Raw genomic sequence first — 23005 nt, 5'->3', positions numbered from 1 at the left:
AACATATAAACCCGTATTTGTTTTGAAATTTGTCCAAAAAGAAGAAAATTTCTTTTGTTTGAATTCATAAACTTGAAACTGCCGCAAGACGTTTTCTCAAAATGATAAACATGAAGGTGCGACTCTCAACTTCACAAACGTCAAGGTCAAGCCTTTTTCTAAGATTACACACATTGTTTCTGTCCCGTAGCTATTCTTGCCTTTTTCCAAAATTTATATATGCATTATTATAAAAATTCAAGTTTCAAGTGACTAGTGGCACAGGTATCTAAAGTTTGTTACCATGAGCTGTGCAATAATATCTACCATGATACCTTTAACCTTTTATATTTGTGGGATGTGATCGCTATTTCTTGGTATAGGTTTGTTTGTTTAAATTACTAAAGACTAAACTTTGCTCATCCATTTCCCAGCATTGTTTCTAGATAATTCTTATCTTAACTCTTTCTTGTTGCTATAAAACAAGGAAAAATTTGCGTTTATTATTAGTAAAAACAAGGAAAATGTATCGTGTTGCTTGTTTTATTGCTACTTTTGCACTTGTTTCGGCAAGTTGCCCAAACATTGCCACTAAACCTGACTTCGATTACACTCAGGTAAGTGGTCTCACAGGTATAGTTAAAAGGGCTCAGTAAATACAGGGCCGAATAAAGGGCAACTAGAGCAAACGGGCCCCATATTTAAAATAGCCCTTTGGTTACTGAACAAAAACTTGTTCATTAACTTTGGTTAGTGAACAAAAGAAACAGAGCTTGATGTATAAAGCCAATTGTATTTGAATATAAGGGATTAATTATGAGTTGTTCAAATGGTTAAAAATATATTTATTTCAAGTTTACATCGCTTGAGCAACCAGGTCCCATATTTAAAATAGCCCTTTGGTTACCATTAAAATGAACAAAAAACAGAGCTTGATGTATAAAGCCAATTGTATTTGAATATACGGGATTAATTATGAGTTGTTCAAATGGTTAAAAATATATTTATTTCAAGTTTACATCGCTTGAGCAACCAGGCCCCATATTTGAAATAGCCCTTTGGTTACCATTAAAATAAACATAAAAAAACAGAGCTTGATGTATAAAGCCAATTGTATTTGAATTTAAAAACATATTTATTTCAAGTTTATATCGCTTGAGCAACCAGGTCCCATATTTAAAATAACCCTTTGGTTACCATTAAAATGAACAAAAACAAAAGAGCTTGATGTATAAAGCCAATTGTATTTGAATATACGGGATTAATTATGAGTTGTTCAAATGGTTAAAAATATATTTATTTCAAGTTTACATCGCTTGAGCAACCAGGTCCCATATTTAAAATAGCCCTTTGGTTACCATTAAAATGAAAAAAAAACAGAGCTTGATGTATAAAGCCAATTGTTTTTGAATATACGGGATTAATTATGAGTTTTTCAAATGGTTAAAAATATATTTATTTCAAGTTTACATCGCTTGAGCAACCAGGCCCCATATTTGAAATAGCCCTTTGGTTACCATTAAAAAAAAACAAAAAAAAAAACAGAGCTTGATGTATAAAGCCAATTGTATTTGAATATACGGGATTAATTATGAGTTGTTCAAATGGTTAAAAATATATTTATTTCAAGTTTACATCGCTTGAGCAACCAGGTCCCATATTTAAAATAGCCCTTTGGTTACCATTAAAATGAAAAAAAAAAAAAAAAAAAAACAGAGCTTGACGTATAAAGCCATTGTTTTTGAATATACGGGATTAATTATGAGTTGTTCAAATGGTTAAAAATATATTTATTTCAAGTTTACATCGCTTGAGCAACCAGGCCCCATATTTGAAATAGCCCTTTGGTTACCATTAAAAAAAAAACAAAAAAAAACAGAGCTTGATGTATAAAGCCAATTGTATTTGAATATAAGGGATTAATCATGAGTTGTTCAAATGGTTAAAAATATATTTATTTCAAGTTTACACCGCTGGATGAGATTTATTAATGTGTTTATTATTATGTAATATATACTTTATAGTTTGAAAAACTAATACCCGTAAAAGCTCATGTCAAATTTATTGAATTTAATTTGAATAGTCCTGTATTACAGAGATTTTAACGTATGAAACCAAGAAAGGAAAATAAAAAGGAAAAAAAATAAAGGATACGGCATTAGACTTCACAGTCCGTACCGGCGGTGCTGATCTCCGTTTCTTGGCCCTTCAGCCAGGAAGTGCAATGGGGGGTTGGGGGCCAGCCATCCTGTGCTTTCGCACACCCTTCCTGTTTACCTTCCCCAGATTTCTCGAGGTACCCATTTAGAGCTGGGTTGACTCTGGCCAAGCTTACAGAGTCACGCCACTGATCCCCGTCCCAAACCGAAGAATTGGGTACACTGGGATTCGAACCCGCATCTTAATTTTCCAAGAAAGAAAAGGATATAATAAAAAAAAAATCAAATAGGTGAGAAAACGAGGATTTTGTAAGCCAGTGGCAAAATATGAAGACAAAATTTTCGATAATAAACTCCGCCAAGTTGCCCTCATTGCTCATAAGAAAAAAAAAAAAAACAAAGTCTGACCTTTCGAAGTGAGCCTAACCAAAGGAGAATAGGTGCTAAGAGTATCTATTCTCCTCTTGTTAGATGTATGTAAAATATTATGCACGTACATTTTATTTAAATATTTAATATGTAGAGAGGCCCCCCAAAAATCCAAGTAAGCCCAGCAGCTATTTGATCCGTGCCTGAGTATATAACGCGGTATAAGACAGGAATTGGGGATACTCAGAAGGAAACATGTTAACAAGAAAACAGTTCGTACTTCGTGATATACAGAAAAAATGCGGTTAAATAGTTTGAAAACGATTTCATTCTATTGCCAAAACTCAGTCTCATGAGTTTCATTCCACTTTACATTTCATTCATTCTTTTCCATTTCATTCCACTTTACAGCAAGGTAGATTTCAAAACTATTTTGTGATCCACATTTCCATAGTCCGGTGCAGAAGGAGTCTTTCCACTCGGCGACAGTAACGACAGGAGTGGGGAGGAACGAAAAATAAAACTCTTTTAACTAAGGAAAAAAGATAGGAAGATTAAAACGGAAATGTTTTTTTCGTATACAGAATTAAAATTAATTAAGTTAGGAGCAAAACTAATTAAACTTAAATACAATTTCAATTCTAATTTAATTAAATCAACGTCAATAACTTCAGATTTTTTATATATTATCATATTGCAGTAGTATAAACTATACAAATTACTTGATAATTTCACATAAAACCAATTTATTATAATTAAAACTGAAATTAAACATAAATGAAAACAAAAAGAAAAGCAGAAATTTGATATAGCTGTTGCTAAAAGCCAATTTCAGTTTATAGCTCCTGAGTCATCAAAACTGGCAAATATCAAGATTTCAATTAGTCACAAGAATTTTTTTACGACCAATGTCTGTTCAAATTCAAATATAAAGGAGATCACAGAAAATTTTTTGATCAATTTTTACTTGTAGTGATAACACGTAAGAAAAGATTCAGAGATTAACGAATATTCAAGTTTACTTTTCTGGCATTATTTGCTTATTAATTTTTGCAATATCAACGGAAAATACTGATGATAAACGGCAGACATCACACCTGTGTTCTTGCACACTGGATTCTTGAAACTAACGTTAATGATTCAATGACATTATTTATTTTCGGAAAAAAAGAGGTTAATCTGAATTACAGAGTCGAGCCGTCCTAGCGGAGTGGTAAGCACACTAGACTTAAAATCCTTTGTCCATGAGGACAGGGGTTAGAGTCCTGGTGTTACTGCTTATTTGGTTTGGAACTAGGGTCAGAGGTGTGACCCTGTAAGTTCAGCCAAAGTCGAGCTAGGTCTAAATGGGCACTAGGAGAAATCTAGGGGGGAAAACGAGAATCGTTGGAGGATTTGTCCCAACCATTCATTGCACTCCTGTCCAAGGGCAGAGAAATTGGAGATAGGTAGCTGTCTGGGCCGTATTCTGGAATTTTTTGTGAGGGGAGGGGGTTACAAAAGGATTTAGGGGGAGCTGGGGATAAAAAACTTAAAAAACACAAACAATTTGTTTATATTCATTTTTATTACGTTTTTACGAGTCGGTAAAAACATTTCAGGGGGGAGGGGTTAAAACCCCTAATCCCCCTGGATACGGCATTGGTACCTGCACTACGCAGACCATTCGGCAGCAAGCGAAATTTTTTTCTTTTTTTTTTAATTAAGCGATAAGTTTCATGTTGTATTTTCTTTTTCAATTTATCAAATCACAAAAGCAAGGTAGACTTTAAGACAAATTTGCGTACCTTATTTCCATAGTTTGGTTCTAAAAGTCACGTTATCAAAGTGCACTTGAAGTATACGTTTTACATATATGCTTACGAAAACTCTTTTCGATATCCATCACACGTTAGATCATCCAGATCTAATTTCTGGAACTCACGGGCTACCAACCCCGTTTTACCAAAAGTTCTACTCCACAGTGATTTATCAGAAAAGTCCCCTTCAGCAGAAACTTACCTATCCTAAGGGGATCAGGGACTACTACCCTTCTTAATTGCATACAGGAGGAGGGATAAACTTTACCACCTTGGAACATATCTGGAGGATCAATTTCAGCAGAGATAAATATTTTCAGGAGCTCTGTGACAGCCAGATTTAAGCCAGCACATAGAAGAAGGGAGAAATTTGACTTCCTAAGGGTTTGTCTTGAGGATCATATTCTAGCTGAATTTGTTTAAAGATCCAACTTAAAACACATGTTCTTAATCTTTGGGGCAAATTAAGGTTATATTATTTAGAGAGAGTTAGCTGATTGATACCTATACTATGCCATATCAAGTATACCACATGCTATGGCGCATAACGCTTCTTAAGACCCTACCCTGCTGAGCTAGCACTGGTTGAAATTTTACTCACCCGTCTTTTCTTTTTTAGGCTGTAGTGTGCTTGCGGAAATACAATTATATTTATATCTAGCTGAAGATTATATATATATATATATATATATATATATATATATATATATATATATATATATATATATATATATATATATATATATATATATATATATATATATATATATATATATATATATATATATATATATATGTATATATATATATATATACATATATATATATATTTATATATATATTTATATTTATATATATATATACATATATATATATATATATATATACACACATATATATATATATATATATATATATATATATATATATATATATATATATATATATATATATATATATATATATATATATATATATATATATATATATATATATATATATATATATATATATATATATATATATATATATATATATATATATATATATATATATATATATATATATATATATATATATATATAATTATATATATACATATATATATATATATATATATATATATATATATACATATATACATATATATATATATATATATATATATATATATATATCTATATATATATATATATATATATATATATATATATATATATATATATATCAAACAGTTCGTGGTAACGAACTGTAGTAAGGAGCGACCCGGCTCAATAGTAAACGAAACTCTAAAAAACGGAATTTTGATGCTAAAAGATACATCAAAAGAATCGAATTTTTATGCTGATTCTAAATATATAAGTTTCATCAAATTTAATCTTTGTCATCAAAAGTTACGAGCCTGAGAAAATTTGCCTTATTTTGGAAAATAGGGGGAACACCCCCTAAAAGTCAAAGAATCTTAACGAAAATCAAACCATCGCATTCAGCGTATCAGAGAACCCTACAGCAAAAATTTCAAGCTCCGATCTAATAAAATGTGGAATTTCGTATTTTTTTTCCAGAAGACAGATCACGGGTGCGTGTTTATTTGTTTTTTTTTTGTTTTTTTTTTTTCCAGGGGTCATCGTATCGACCAAGTGGTCCTAGAATCTCGCAAGATGGCTCATTCTAACGGAAATGAAAAGTTCTAGTGCCCTTTTTAAGTGACCAAAAAAATTGGAGGGCACCTAGGCCCCCTCCTACGATCATTTTTTCCCAAAGTCAACGGACCAAAATTTTGAGATAGCCCTTTTGTTCCACATAGTCGAAAACCATAATAACTATGTCTTTGTAAAGACTCACTCCCCCACAGTCCCTGGCGGAGGGGCTGCAAGTTACAAACTTTGTCCAGTGTTTACATACAGTAATGGTTATTGGGAAGTGTACAGACGTTTTCAGGAGGATTTTTCTGGTTTGGGGGTGGGGTTGAGGAGAGGGGGCTATGTGGGAGGATCTTACCTCGGAGGAATATGTCATGGGGGAAGAGAAATTCAATAAAAAGGGCGCAGGATTTTCTAGCATTAATATAAAAAAAAACAATGACAAAATAAACATGAAAAAGTTTTTTCAAATGAAAGAAAGGAGTAGCATTAAAACTTAAAACGAACAAAGATTATTACGCATTAGAGGGATTCTAAAAATACTTTAGCATAAAGAGCGAGGTATTTAGGAGGATATAAATACCTTGCTCTTTATGCTAAAGTATCTTTAGTAATTTCAACTATTTATTCTACGGCCTTTCTGATTCAGGGGTCATTCTCAAAGAATTGGGACAAAACTTAAGATTTAGTGTAAAGAGCGAGGTATTAACGAAGGGACGAACCCCCTCATATACATAATAAAAAATATACGTAAGTTAATTTTTAAGTTATGTATATTTTTTACTAATAAAAACGTTCGTTAAAAATTAAAAGTTCTAGTTGCCTTTTTAAGTAACCGAAAAATTGGAGGGCAACTAGGCCTCCTTCCCCACCCCTTATTTCTCAAAATCTTCCGATCAAAACTAAGAGAAAGCCATTTAGCCAAAAAAGAATTAAGATGAAAATTTCATTTTAATAGTTTATGTGCGGAAAACCAAAATCAAAAATGCATTAATTCAAAAACGTTCAGAAATTAAATAAAAAAAACTAGTTTTTTAAACTGAAAGTAAGGAGCGATATTAAAACTTAAAACGAACAGAAATTACTCCGTATATGAAATGGGTTGTCCCCTCCGCAATTCTCGCTCTTTACGCTAAAGCTTTTAATTGTTTTAAAAAGCAGAATTGTGGCAAAGAGTCAAACTTTAGCGTAAAAACCGAGGGATTGTGGAGGGGACAACCCATTTCATATACGGAGTAATATCTGTTCGTTTTAAGTTTTAATATCGCTCTTTACTTTCAGTTTGAAAAAAAAACTTGTTTTTTTGTTTAATATATATATAAATATATATATATATATATATATATATATATATATATATATATATATATATATATATATATATATATATATATATATATATATATATATATATATATATATATATATATATATATATATATATATATATATATATATATATATATACAAGATATATGGGATATATAAAGAAGAAGATTTTTTCATCTTTATATACATATTTATAATTTGTGATGTGTAGGTTGTTGTTCTCCAAACCTACATCCCATATACTTATATATGCTCACACAACAAATACCCAAAATCAGAAGCAAATTTCCAACATTTTCATTCGAGACGGGCAAGAGAGGTCCATATTTGGATTCGCAAGGGGCATGAGCTACTTAAAAATATTCTTTCTTCCAAATTATTGGGGGCAACTTCTTTTTTCTTTTTTTATTTAGTTAATGTACAAGCTTGAGGTACAGTTTTTACTTCTTGGTCAAAAAATAGAAGAACTTTGAGCCCCCAAACCCTTAGCCCTACCGACTTCTCGGGCATGTTAGACAGAAAGATCCCTTATATTGAATAAGGTACAACAAATACAAAGTAGAGACAATAGGGAAAATCTTTTCAAGACAGTGGAGATTAGTTCTGTGGATATTTCGGCCCTATGTCCAAGGGCCGTCTTCAGCACAATACAAGAATAAGAGAGAAACTATATATATATATATATATATATATATATATATATATATATATATATATATATATATATATAAATGGCGAGATATGCTTATACAATTGATTTATTGTTTGAATCTGTAGGTTTACTTAAAGCTACGTGTTTATAGCGGCCGTAAAGACATGTCTCTTTGAAGGCAACTTGGGCTTGGTATTTAAAACTGTATGATTTCTCTAAAACGACCCCACTCTGCAACGGATAGGAGGTTACTTATTAAGCAGCCAAGCAGAGTCTGCCATAGCTTCAAATCTTTACGAATTGTTTTTAAGAAAGTTTTTCAGCCCTTTCTAAAAACAAGTCTATGCTTAAGGTACACTCTTACTTGAAATTAACATCCCTCATCCTGTTAGGTCTTAAATTTTCTCCTGGTATCCTTGTAATCATCCAGCAGCGTAGCAACTATACATTAGGGGTTGAGGTACACATCATTCTAATGGGCGCAACATGTGCACAAATGATATTTTGTATAATATTAGGGATGTAAAAAAAATCTTTCTCATAGGTATGTCCCTCTGCCTTAAATGAGCAGATCCCTTCTGAAAACTTTATAAATGATGGTTTGGAAAGTAGACGGAAGGTTGCCACCGTGTTTCTAAACGTCTTAAAAGCTTTTGATACTGTAGATCATCAAATTTTATAAATTTTACAATTTAATAATTTTACAATTTATAATTTAATAGTTCTATAGTTTTATAATTTTGATAAATTTTACAAATTTTATAATTGATGGTTTGGAAAGTAGACAGAAGGTTGCCACCGTGTTTCTAAACGTCTTAAAAACTTTTGATAGTATAAATCATCAAATACCACTGAGTAGAGTTGGTATTTGTAGAGTTAGGCGAAGGACGTTAAAGTTGATGTCTTCACATTGATCGAGGATCAATGTTACCTGTTAGGTTCCACAAGGTTCTTTTGGATCATTATTCCTCGCTATTTACATCGATGATATGTTTATGACGCTTTCTAGTGAAAGCACTAAAATCAATGATAATATTTTAATGGATTATTTATGGATTTTTGAATTTCTTATGATTTCTGGAATTTTTATGGTTTTAAAAGAGGGTCAAAAGTGTTTTTTCTGGAAATAGAAAACGGTTGTAGTGTGTGCTTTCTAAGTCCTAACCTTTTGTCCTAACTAAAATTAGTGGGGCTGTATGACTATTATTATGTAGACTATGGAACAATTTTTTTCGTTGACTAAACACAAGTTCCATCAAATTAATTTTTTGTTGAATTAAAGATGTTATAATAACCTTTTCTGACTCAAGCCTTTGTTTTTCAATAATTTTTCATTTTAGATAGTTGTAGCAAAAACATTGAATTCATAGACTGTATATAAGGATGCTGTTATGTCTCTGTTGAATATAATTATTTGTGTTTGTTTTCCGTGATCTTTGAAAAGAGAAGAAAAACAAAGGTTTAGTTATTAGTCGGAGAAAAAATAATGACAAAAAATTGTTTCTATATAAGATGATGAGAATCATAATTTTTTAAACTAATTTTTTTTAAATAAAAAATAGAAAAAAGTTTTAAACTTTTTTTGTTGCTAGATGCAATAACGAGAATTATTCTAAGAAAGTTAAGTAAAAAAATAGGAATGTTTTGTTTATCACTATATAAAAACATGAGTTATCGTTAGAAAAAATATATAATTTTCTGTATTAAAAAAAGTCTGAATATCATGGTGTCTAAATAGCTGTTAATGTGGCTTCGTGTGGCTTCTAATGTGGCTTAATCAAGTGGCTTCGAAAAGTCGGTGCTTTTAAATAGTTTCCTCCATATTGACCCAGCGAAATATCAAATTCTGTTGACTTTTTTCAATATAATTCACTTCAGCCTTGGAAATGAGGCTATGGTGTCACTCTCAATGTGCTATGCAAGTCTTATTTACGTTTTTCGTTCGTTATTTCATTTTAACTAATTCTTTCGATTCTATGGCAAGGAAAGCTATAAACAAATTTTCTCCTTTTTTCCAAGATGTACATAAGCTGTAATGACCTGATTGCGTTTTTCAGTTTTTGTTTTAATATTTTTACATGTTCAGCTTGTACTTCTTGAATGTTTAGCTGAAATATTCTTATATTTCAATAAGTTGGATTTCTTGGGCATTAGGATCTCTTTTAGACTGTGCCTTATTTACGGCAACTGATAAAAAAAGATGTTAAAAAAAAGATGAAAAAAAAAAGACTCTAAAAAAAGATGTTAAACACATTGTTCACGGACACGGACACGGACACGGATACCATATCAACAAATTAAAACTAAATTGTAAAAAGGGAACCTTTTTGATATTTGTTCGGTCGACAAATTATTATACTTGGTTGAAGGATTTACATTTAGGCAATAGAGTTGTGACCATTAGGAATTCTGTGAAACATCTAGGGACTAGATGTTGGGACTAGGGATTCGATGAAGTTTTATATTTTTTTGAGCATATTTTGTGCATTCACTCAAAGTTGGCAAAAATTAGTGATCGACGAAAACTGATACAATTTTTTCTGCTGTATGTTTTGAAGCTTTTATATTTCTCATTAATATGCGTACCTTTTGTATTGCTACTCCACATGGTTGAGTATTTTTACTGTACATCGCGATTGGCTGCTGATAGCGCCACTAGTTGATCTGTAAAATTTTATAATTTGTGTTTGACATAGCGTTAACACCCAGGTTGGTTTCTGTCAGGATGACTTATGAAAGGACTTAAATTATGCAACTGGCTAGTATTTTTATCAAACAGTTCGTGGTAACGAACTGTAGTAAGGAGCGACCCAGCTCCTATATCAAAAGAATTGCATGTTAATGCTGATTTTAAATATATAAGTTTCATCAAATTTAGTCATACCCATCAAAAGTTACGAGCCTGAGAAAATTTGCGTTATTTTAGAAAATAGGCGGAAACACTCCAAAATCGGCAGAATCCGCCAATATAGGCGGAAACACAAACAAAATAGGCAGAAAAATCCAAGTAAGCCCAGCACCTATTTGAACCGTGCCTGAGTATATAACGCGGTATAAGACAGGAATTGGGGATACTCAGAAGGAAACATGTTAAGAAGAAAACATTGACATAGCTCTAACACCCAGGTTGGTTTCTATCAGGATGACTTATGAAAGGACTTAAATTATGCAACTGGCTAGTATTTTTATCAAACAGTTCGTGGTAACGAACTGTAGTAAGGAGCGACATTAAAACTTAAAACGAACAGAAATTACTCCGTATATGAAAGGGGCTTTTCCTTCTCAACGCCCCGCTCTTTATTCTAAAGTTTTTTACTGTTTTAAAATGTAGAGTTAAGAGAAAGAGTCAAACTTTAGCGTAAAGAGTGGGGCGTTGAGAAGGAAAAGCCCCTTTCATATACGGAGTAATTTCTGTTCGTTTTAAGTTTTAATGTCGCTCCTTACTTTCATTTAACAAACTTTTTTTTTATTTAATCGTTTATAAGAATCAGTTTATGCATGCTATTTTACATGGTTTAACACCCAGTTTGTTAGTTTTTTTGTTTTTTTTTTTTTTTTTTATACGGTAGCACGGTGTCATAGCTACAGTTCTAGAAATAAGCGTCAATTTAGAACACAAGGATGAGTCTAGAATTTTTTTTGGGGGGAGGGGCTTTGAAACAATAAAAAATTATAAAGCACACCAAAAAATTTATTATATGTATTTTTGTTACGTTTTACAAATCGGAAAAAAAACAAGAGGGGAGGTATCAAACCCCATAACCCCTCCCCATCACCAGATATGGCCCTGTTTGAAGACCATTCTGGTATTCTCTATATAATGTTCTTTCCCCCTGTGTGAAGTAGGGTTTCTGAGAGCGTCTGTGATGCGGTTGAGAGGCCGATCATGCTATCATATATGTTGTCATTTATTTGCATTGAGTATCTTTTGTTTATCTGTCAAGCTATTTAGGTTCTTTCATGAACCCCTACTACACGTTTAAACGTCATTGTAATGTTTATGTTATGAATACTGTTATACACCCAGGCATGTCCTATACAAGCCCAATCAGGGGTGGACCCAAGGGGTAGTTTTGCAAGCAAGTTTCCTTCCTGTAGGTCAGTGCTCCAAAAATATTAATTCTGTGTCTACCCCTGAGGCCAATTATTGGGCTACAAGGTACTATTTTGTAAAGTGCCTGTTTATTTTTATAAATAAAGCTTCTTAGTTCAAAACGAAAATATAGCTGCGTCCTTGCACATACCATAAATGTGAAAATTACTGGTTCACTCGTAAGTTTACTATTGACACAACTGCAGCAGTAATTTTGTCACATATTCTTCAAAAATTGTCAAATACCATACAGTTCAGCACAGCTTAGATACCAATATAGTTATGAAAACTCCTATCTTGCCTATGAAAAGCTTTTGGTAGAGCTTTGAACTTGGCGCTTCCTCCAAGCCCACGCTCCGATGCGTAGATCATACTACAACACCATAGGCGGGAACGCAATTTTGTTTTGTTGCATACACAGCTTAGATAACAATATTGGCACCTAAGCTTTGTTGCCAGTTTCCTTTCTCCAGCTGCTAGCATCGCTACCGCGCATGCCCATGAGAAGCTTTTGGTACAGAGCTCTAAATTTGGTGCCTCCTCCAAGCCCGTGCTCCGACGCGTAGATCGTTGTACAACACCATGGGTGGGAACGCAATTTGGTTTTGTTGCATACACAGTTTAGATACCAATACCAGTTTCCTATTACCAATTAGATACCAGTTTCCTGTCTCCAGTCGCTAGCATCGATACCGCGCATTGTCTCCCAAAAATAAATCGAGTTTTCATAACAGTATTGATATCTAAGATGTGCAGTTCAGTTCCGACTTCTCCAATCATTCCTTAGACAACGTAGTTCATTTACAGAACGATTACTAGGAAATGCAGGGCATTTTCTAAATATAAATAATAATTTACCGGTACCATTAAAATTTTAGTGTGTTTTATTATTATTTTAGTATGCTGGAGACTGGTTTGAAATTAGCAGAATTGAAAATTGGTTCCAGAGGGACATGTACTGCGTCAGAGCAAGATATGGTGCCACGGACGGTAAGTAACTTCAAATTGACTCTGTTATTGATATCAATATTATTGTTATTGATATCAATATTATTGTTATTTATATCAATATTATTGTTATTGATATCAATATTATTGTTTTTGATAACAATATTATTGTTATTGATATCAATATTATTGTTATTGATATCAATATTATTGTTATTGATATCAATATTATTGTTATTGACATCAATATTATTGTTATTGATATCAATATTATTGTTGTTGATATCAATATTATTGTTATTGATATCAATATTATTGTTATTGATATCAATATTATTATTATTGATATCAATATTATTGTCATTGATATCAATATTATTGTTATAGATATCAATATTATTGTTATTGATATCAATATTATTGTTATTGATATCAATATTATTGTTATTGATATCAATATTGCTGTTATTGATATCAATATTATTGTTAAGTTGTAGTTGCATAAATAGTTGCAACCTGAAAAACAGCAAACCACGGCCCGAAGTAAGCAAAATTTGAATATGTATTTTTTAAAGAATTGTCTAGTAATCAAAAATCACATCTGGAGCTGATCCAGGAATGGTAAATACTATTTTGATTATCCTAAATAGTAAAATTTTTTGCAGAAATAAATTTATGAAAAAATTTGAATGAAAGACGGGAACCTCTTCAAAAATGGTTTCGAATAAAAATGAGAAGCACACACTTGGAATCATCATGGTCAGTAAACCTATGCAGAAATACAGCCTATCCTACCTAGCACAACAGGGAAAATCATGTTTTATTTTTGCACTGGTGTGTCATCGATTTTTCTTCTTTTTTCCCAGGAGTATTGAGACAGTGTTGGGACATACAATGTTGGGATATTTGAACGAAAAGTGCACAATCTAATGCCTTTTTAAAGTGACAAAAGATATTTTGCCACAGAAAAGCGGCGTTTTCTACCATTGTGTGCCACAAACATAAAATTTTACCTAAGGAGGGTTAAAAAACCAAAAAAGGAAATTTTAAGACAATTTTAAAACATTAATTTAATTCAAACAAAAAGTACACTATCTAATGCCTTTTTCAAGAAATAAAAGATATCTTGCCACATCAAAGTGGCGTTTTCTACCATTGTGTGTCACAAACAAAAATTTTTACCTAAGGAGGGTTAAAATGCCAAAAAATTAAATTTTAAGACAAGAAACTGATTTTCCAAGGTCTAAAACTCTAGAGAAGACTATCCACATCGGTTCATTTTTCTTAGGACAAGTTTTTCTGATTTTTGATGCGTTTTTAAAGTTTGTTTCCTGTATCTCCCCTGACCCAAAAATCCCCCCAAAAGTATAGGTACCAAGACCCATCCCTTCTATACATACTAGGGCCCGTAGACCATTATCATTATGATCGTTATAAAAAGAAAGACTATTAGAAGATCAAAAACTAGAATTTTTTTTTTTTAACTTCTAACTCATAACTTACAGGAAAGGAGGACAAAAATGTAATTAATTCAATTAAAATTTACAAAGACTGATGCAAGAAATTATAATTTGAAAGGAAATTCTAATTTACAAGAATTACATTAATTTATGATTTATCTTTCAGAGCCAGGAGTTGTCAGTGTATATAATGTAGCAACACAACCTGATGGTGAATTTACTTCAATCACTGGCAGTGCTTCTGCACCAAATGCAAGTGCTCCTGGTAGCCTTGTTGTTGAGTTTCCAGGACGTAAGTTTATCATTTTTTTGGGGAGTGGGGGTGGAAGACTAAGAGTTACTGTTTCATTATACTAGAGGATTTATAAATCTGGTATCATTTGCTAAACCAAAGTCAGTAACACTCTTGCCTATGGGGTCTTCTAAAGGAAACATTACTTTAAAAAAAATATTGTTTGACATGCAGAAGTTTTATTAAAAGAAATTTCTAGGTCACTCCCACTTTAATTTATATATTTCTGCTATGTTTTTTATTTATTTGGATTTATGTCATTATCCAATGCTAAATTTACCCGTATTCGGGTATTTTAAATATTTTGGGGATTTAAAACTGTCTATTTCTTTGCCAAAATATTTATTAAAAATTCTAGAATTAAAAAAGCTTTTTGTGTATATACTCCGTTAAGCCATATAAGCACCATTGGGAAGGGGGGGGGTTAACTGAAGATTATTATTTGCGAAATTATTTGGTAGGTTTCTTCAGAATATTTTAATGCACAAATACTTTAAATAAGACTATATATGAGGTATGTAACAATGGCACAAATACGTTTAAAAAATATATCGGAAATAGAGGAATTTAGGTGGAATCGACTGATCCGTTTACAATAAATTTCATTAATAACGATAACGTTTACCATTACCAACCAATATTTTTTTTTTTTTGTAATTTTTCCTTTAGAAGAGCTCATTTCCTCAGAAGGTCTGTCAAAAATGCTGCAAAGTTTTGGAAAAAATACATACGAAACAAATTCTCGAGCTGCGGAATAATTACGTTTTCCTAGGAATAAACTTGAGCCCAATTCACTTAAATGCCTTGTAGCACAGTCATTTTTGACTAATTATAAGATGTCTCATTATTATTTTTTGTTAGCTAGAATTTGAAATATTTCATAATAATTATAAGTTATAATAATTATAAATATAAACTTTATAAAAAATTTATTGTAAATATAAAAATATAAATGACTTTTAAAATTCCTTTCTAGCTAGAAAGACGCGTGATGGGCCTTAAGGTTGACCAATCATTGAATAAAACACGAAACCAAGAATAGCAAAAAACATTACTTTTACGCTGAGAATTCAAGCCAATCCACAAATATTAAACCTCATCCCCCAACAGACCGAATTGTAACATCACAATCTGGAATATCAACTAGCCTTCTATTGATATTCCGATGATGAAAAGACTGTTCCACTGACAATCAGAATTGTGATTTCATAATTTAGGTTTGACAACTATGCTCGAAAAAAAAGAAAAATTTAATGATTCCATAGAAAAAAATTGAAATCATTCATTCTGATTTTGGAATCAAAATTCGTTTAAAATTAACATTTTTTTCAACAGAAAGTGAATAGCAATATTAAAACTTATAAAAGCATAAATTAGCTCCTGCATAGAGCTAAACTTAATTTTATTTAAACTTAAATTTGTAAACTTTTTTAATTTTATATAAAATTGTGTAGAATTAAATTAAAATTAAATTGAATTAAATTAATTATAAATTAAATAAAATTTAAATTAATTTAAATGTAAACTTAAATTTAAATTAATTTAAATGTAAACTTAAATTTTATTTAATTTTATTTGTAAACTTAAATTTGGCACAACCCTGCACTTAGCAATATTATTGGCCAGTTTATCTCTGTATTATTTGGTTTTGTAACTTCACAAAAAATTTTAATTTAATTTAATAGCAATACTTTTGTATGCTCATCGGTTCGATATCATTACCCTTTACAAAATATTTAAATAGTGCGGGGGGGAGGAGCTTATTTCCTATGCCTCGATTTTGCTTTTATACCTGAATTTTTCCTCTATAATATATGACGATTTTCTACTGTTAATAAATATTATTTTAACTCATAAAAAAACGAAGCATAAAATATCAGTTGTTATCGGCACGTACCCGAATTTGTTGGCACCATTTTAGCCCCCCATAGAGGTAAAAGGCTAGTGGTGCCCTTGCCCAAGGGGATCCCAATGCATGAATAAAGGTGGTTGCTCGAAACTGGGGTCCAAAAACGGCTATTTTTTTCGAATGACATGAATCTACATTTGTTAGTTTTGTGACTAAGGGAATCCCAGTGGATAAACACACTTTCAGTCTTTGTGCACTTTATTCAGAATTTGCTTGAAATTTGTATCCTAAGTCACTGGGTTAAATGGACCCCTATATAACCTTTTCTATAAATCGAAAGAGAAAGATAAAAAATAGAAAAAGAAAAATAGAAAAAATAGAAAATAAAAGAAAAATAGAAAAATAGAGAAAGATAAAGATTTCTATAAATCGAAAGAGAAAGATAAAAAATAGAAAAAGAAAAAAAGAAAAAATAGAAAATAAAAGAAAAATAGAAAAATAGAAAAATAGAGAAAGATAAAGATTTCTATAAATCGAAAGAGAAAGAGAAAGATAGAGAAAGAAAAATAGAAAAAATAGAAAATAAAAGAAAAATAGAAAAATAGAGAAAGATAAAGATTTCTATAAATCGAAAGAGAAAGAGAAAGGTAGAGAAAGGAAAGGCACAACAACAATAGTTTTGCATCTAAAAGGTTCCAGGACACCCTCTATATCTAAAATAAGACAAAGAAGTTCTACCTGAAATTCGCTCTTACCTTCTTCTGCAAACGTTTCTCGATTGGATCCAAGAGTCCCAGAGAAAATAGTGACTTGATAATCTAAGTTGTGACTTTCACGACTAGACTCGAAAAAAAAGTCTGTGAATCTTACGGCCAGTCCCCACTTTGGTTTTAGAAAACTTTTCTGTTGATAAATTTGCAATTCGAGAACCAAGTAATATAAGCCGATTTTACAAACTTCTGTGTTCCTCTGGTAAGTCTTAATCTTGCTTCAAGGTCCATATTTGTCAAAAGGAAACATGTCTTAATTCATAGCTGGATACCAAATAGCGCTAGAAACTATTAAGAGTGGAAACTGAATCGGCTTTATCGCGAAATCGCGATCGCGGCTTTATCGCGAACGTCAGAAACATTTCTATGAATATTGTATCTTTTGAATGGTTACTTACAAAAAACTACAAAAGGCTCAAATTTCACAAGCCGGTTATATGAACTTATTCATTCCCCCGATAATATTTAATCTTGTTTCGAGATTTTGATTTACCAGAGGAAAACACCTCTTAATTCTTAGCTGGGAACCAAAGAGCATTAAGGAAATAGACTCTACTTAAATAAATCTCTAATGCTATCCGTCGTGTTCTTTATCTCGGTTCTAGTCGTTTACCCACCCCCCGATAATAATCCCCTGGAAAATACCCCCGCGAATATATCCCCAGAAAATATCCCCCCCCATAAATACCCCCCACGGAAAATACCCTCGCGGAAAATACCCCCGGCAAATCCCCCCGTGGAAAATAAATCTTCCAAATTTCTTAATTTTATTTGAATTTTATTTTAATTTCCACAGGGGGGAGGAACTTCGGTACTTGTGTATAATGCGCCACTCACTGAAGTTTACGCTGTGTAAAACTCGAGAAAAAACCGGTTTCTTCTTTAGTTTCTTTCAGTTTCGCGCGAGAAAAGACAAAGATAAGTGACAAAATATACGGGAAATACATAATTTGGACATAAATTCTGTATATTTGCAGATAAGGGAGGGTAAAGTATTTGTGACAGTTTGAAGTCAGAAAACGGTTCTTATTTCATAATATGCAAAATAATTGTACCTAGCACACTTTGCATGCAGACCCACTTTGCTTTACCCCCCCTCACTCTAATGTGCAAATCTATAGCCCCAATTTGCTTCTAAAGTAAGGAAAAAAATAACGAAGAAACTAGTTTGTTCTCGAGTTTTACTTGGTACAAACTTGAGTGAGTGGCGCATAATGCACAAGTACCAAAATTCCTTCCCCCTACGAAAATTAAAAAAAAAATCAAATAAAATTCTCAAATTTGGAAAGCCTTATTTTCCAGGGTGGGCATTCTCAGCTTGGCAATCTCTTGGGGAGGGGGAGTAAACGCCGGCAATCCTTTATCCCAACCGACAGAAGTATTTTTATACATATTATATATTATAAATAGTTAAGCACATTAACTGCCAAAGGCTAGATTTTTCAGACTCTGTACCGTTAGAGAGCGGAAAAAAAGTAAGTGAATAAAATAAGAATAAACAAACTTCTGTCAACAGTACCAGCTTAAAGTCAGCAATCCTTCTTATCCTGCTATGGTTTTCCCAAACTAGCCTGAGCTTTTTGTAGCAGAGATTTTTAGTTGAAAAAATTATATTATAAGAAGAAACATAGGAGATACCCAACACGATATTAGGGCCATTTTTTTGTTCTAAGATCTCACATGTTTCTGCAAAGATTTCCATTCTTTTCTTCATCTTCATTCTTACAGCTCACTAATATTAGCAAAAAGTGTGAAGAACGTTATTTTTCTGCCACATACAACAATGATGAGACAACTTTGATGATATTATTCATCATTGTTCTTAGAACCAGTGTTGCCAACGCTTCGGAAGGAAAAGTACCGCAAAACGCCCTAAAATTGTACCACTGGTCAAAAAGTTGTACCATATCTATTTTTTTTTCGTCTTGTGCTACGGGCAAGACGAAAATTTTTTCGCTACGCACAACACGTGGACGGTCGGAAAATTACATTACAATAAAGAGAACTAAGTATCAGATATCTTCTTTCAAAGATATTTGGGAGACCTCCTTTCCCCTGCAAAGACCATTTTGGTTTCACCCCTCCCAATAGCTCTTCACCTGTATATAAAAACTATTATTCCCTCCCCTCGCTGCGTCCTGACGCCAAGTCAAATCTTATTATACCATATTGTACCACATTTTTTTAAATGTACCAGGAAATTTGTGATTGTACCAGAATGTAACTTTAGAGGTGAAATGTACCAAAATGTTACAATTCTACCGTTGTTGGCAACCCTGCTTGGATCACTGATAAAAGCGAATGATGAAAGATATTTGTAAAAGAACAGCCCAAGAAGTAAGATCTTGGTCCTAAAATTAAGATGTAAGATTAGCATAATGATTAGTAAAAGAAATGCCTTATCTATATATATAAAAATAAGTTGTCTGTCTGTTATGTCTGTTGCACTTTGTCTGTTACGCCAGATTATATCTTCTATATATATAAAAGAAAACAAACTAGAATGTAAAAACTGGAAATTGCATAAATATTTCAAAATATTTTGACAATAGATTAAAGTAATTAGAAAAAAGAAAAATGGTAAAAAACTAAAAAAAACTAAAAAGAAAAAACTAAAAAAAAAATTAAAAATTAAAAAAATTAAAAAAAGAAAAAACCTAAAAAGAAAAAACGTAAAAAAACAAAAAAGATAAAAAACTAAAAAGAAAAAAACTAAAAAAAGCTAAAAAACTAAAAAAAAAAGAAAAAACTAAAAAAAAAAACTGGGAATTGCACAAATATTTCAATATATTTTGACAATAGATTAAAGTAATTCGAAAACCTTAAAACATATGCCCCAAAATTTGAGGTTTAATATAAATTGTTGGAGCTTTAGCATGCTTGGCACGTAAAGATTTTTCCAAGTGTCAATGTTAGAATGAACATTGACAAATTGAAGAAAACAAATCAATAAAAAGAAGAAACTAAAAAAAAAGAAAAAACTAAAAAAGAAAAAAACTAAAGAAGAAACTGTATCTATATATATATAAATAAGTTGTATATATGCATGTTTGTTTGTTTGTGGGTTTGCATTTGACGTCATTGTAAGTATATAAGGCTTTGTATATGACTTCATTATAAGATGACACTACAGACCGGGACACCGGGACACAAATGACGACCGGGACACAGGGAATATAAATGACCACCGGGAAACTCAAAGAGAAATTACAGACCGGGACACCGGGACACAAATGACGACCGGGACAGAGGGAATATAAATGACGACCGGGACACAGACACAACTACAACAGGGACGCCGGGGGCACAGGGGGATATATAAATGACGACGGGGACACAGGGAATGTTCGATTAGCAATCACCATCAACAAAGCTCAAGGGCAATCGTTAGAAAAATGCGGTATAGATCTGAATACGGATTGTTTTCCCATGGACAATTATTATGTTGCATGTTCAAGAGTTGGTAAACCTGACAATCTATTTATATGGACAGACAATGGGACAGCAAAGAATGTTGTATATTTGCATGTTTTACGTAGTCAAAATATATATATATATATATATATATATATATATATATATATATATATATATATATATATATATATATATATATATATATATATATATATTATATATATATATTATATATATATATATATATAATATATATATATATATATATATATATATATATATATATATATATATATATATATATATATATATATATATATATTCACAGGTGGGACACAGAGACACAACTACAATGGCGCGTAACTAATATGGCGCGTAACGACTTACGCGCGCGGGGGGGGGGGGGCTTGGGTGGTGCGCGAAGCGCCCCCACCAACTAGGTGTTGGGGCCGAATTTTATTTTAAAAGCGTATTTTCTTTCCTTTGTTACCACAGTGAATAGTAAAAGGAAACTAACGGATCCCGTAATGGGTGCAGCGATACCTGTAATCTAGTACTGAGCAAACCACGTCCCATAGTAAGCACCCCACTGTGCCTAAAAATAAGCTTTTAAAGACACAGTCAAGTGAAAAAAATTCCATTTGTAGCTAATTTGGGGATGTAAACTATTGTATCGATTAATCTTAATAGTGAAATGTTATTTTAAAAACAAATTTACATGAATTTTGAAAAAGAGCCTTAGGCCCAGGGGGAAACTTTCTACGAGACAGAGGGGGCAACTCCCCCTCTCAGACCTCAGTTTGTCCCCCTCTGACCTTAATTTGCCCCCAAATCTACACAATTCAAGTATCAACAGAAAAAGATTAGTTGTTTTAGTACATATTTACTTTTATAGTACAAATTTACCTTTGTAGTACTACAAATCACCTTTATAGTACTTTTATAGTTTTTACTGTTGTTTTCACTTGTTTTGGAAAATTTTCACTAGCTTTGCTCCCCCCCCAGGATTTTGACGAAATTACGCCACTGCTTAATACCCTTATAAATAGCATTAGATTGAAACAAAAAGTAGACCTTTGGAATTGCTGCTGTCGAAAATCCTACAGCACCTCAGCACCTTACAGCACCTCAGTAACCTTACAGCACCTCAGTAACCTTACAGCACCTCAGTGGGCAAACGATGCCGAGATTTTCAAAAATAAACACTAACGCACGCGGGGGGGGGCTTGGGGGGGGGGCTTGGGGGGGGGGCTTGGGGGGGCGAAGCGCCCCCACCATCTAGGTGTTGGGATGGCGCGAAGCGCCACCCCAACGGCTAGTATATTATATTATATTTAATTATTATATTACTATTAATATATTTCTATTATTATTATTACTATTATCAATATATATTACAATATTATTCTAGGCTATTTTTCTATATTATTTATTCTATATTCTATACTCTTTATTTATTCTATAATCATGAATTTAAGGATTTTACCTACTTACAGAGCCTGATGGGTCTTACTGGGTCCTTGACACTGACTATACAAGTTGGTCTGCTGTTTACTCTTGTGACAATTTTGGTGGACTTGCCGTTGAGTTTGGATGGGTTCTAGCTCGTGAAAATGCTGTCACTGAGGATGTTTACAACAGAGCTATGTCTAATTTTGCTAAGTACGGAATTGACACTTCACTATTCCAGAAATTCTATCATGGAGATGATTGTGTTTATGATGAGCCAGAAACACCTCAGAGATCTTAAGATTGTGGTTTCCTATCATCTAAGCAAATATATTTGAACTTACTTAACTCTTGAATTATTTATTTTGATCATCAATATAGGTTTAGAATAGTTTAGCATCTTGAGTCATAAAAATGTCAAATCGACATAAAAGCGCTTAAGGACTTTTTAACTCAAAATATGGATTTTTGACATAGCGAAGCAAGTTTATGCAACCGTATAGACATTTAACATCATCCACTTCAGAATACAAGGATTGGCAATGAAAATAAATTTTCTGAATTTACAATCAGGTTGCCGTTGAAAATGTCCTTTCAGTTTTTTTTTCAGTTTAAATTTTTGAGGTGAGTATCAACCAAAGACGTATTAGTTTATATTAATCCTTTACAGTTCTGGAAAACGCTTGCAGTTTTTCTTCCCTAACACCAGCAAACGTTTCTCAAGGTGTCCCTTTACTACCTTTCTCCTTTGTGTATCCTGACAATAGATTGCAACCATTTTTTATATATGCCTGTTA

General features: G+C 32.1%; 1 protein-coding gene across 1 annotated transcript; it reads left to right on the top strand.

The window, feature by feature from the left end:
• Positions 1-436: 436 nt before the first annotated feature.
• LOC136040160 (apolipoprotein D-like) lies at positions 437-22556 on the top strand. The gene is made up of 4 exons (XM_065724282.1): positions 437-596; positions 12923-13013; positions 14598-14723; positions 22256-22556. Exons 1-4 carry the CDS (start codon positions 504-506, stop codon positions 22507-22509), a joined length of 564 nt encoding a protein of 187 aa, XP_065580354.1. The 5' UTR covers positions 437-503; the 3' UTR covers positions 22510-22556.
• Positions 22557-23005: the final 449 nt, after the last annotated feature.

Source organism: Artemia franciscana, chromosome 20 (genome assembly GCF_032884065.1).
Source record: "Artemia franciscana chromosome 20, ASM3288406v1, whole genome shotgun sequence".
In the NCBI taxonomy this organism is placed as follows: Eukaryota; Metazoa; Arthropoda; class Branchiopoda; order Anostraca; family Artemiidae; genus Artemia; species Artemia franciscana.
Note: the sequence above shows the minus strand (reverse complement) of the source record. Positions and strands in the feature narration are given on the sequence as shown.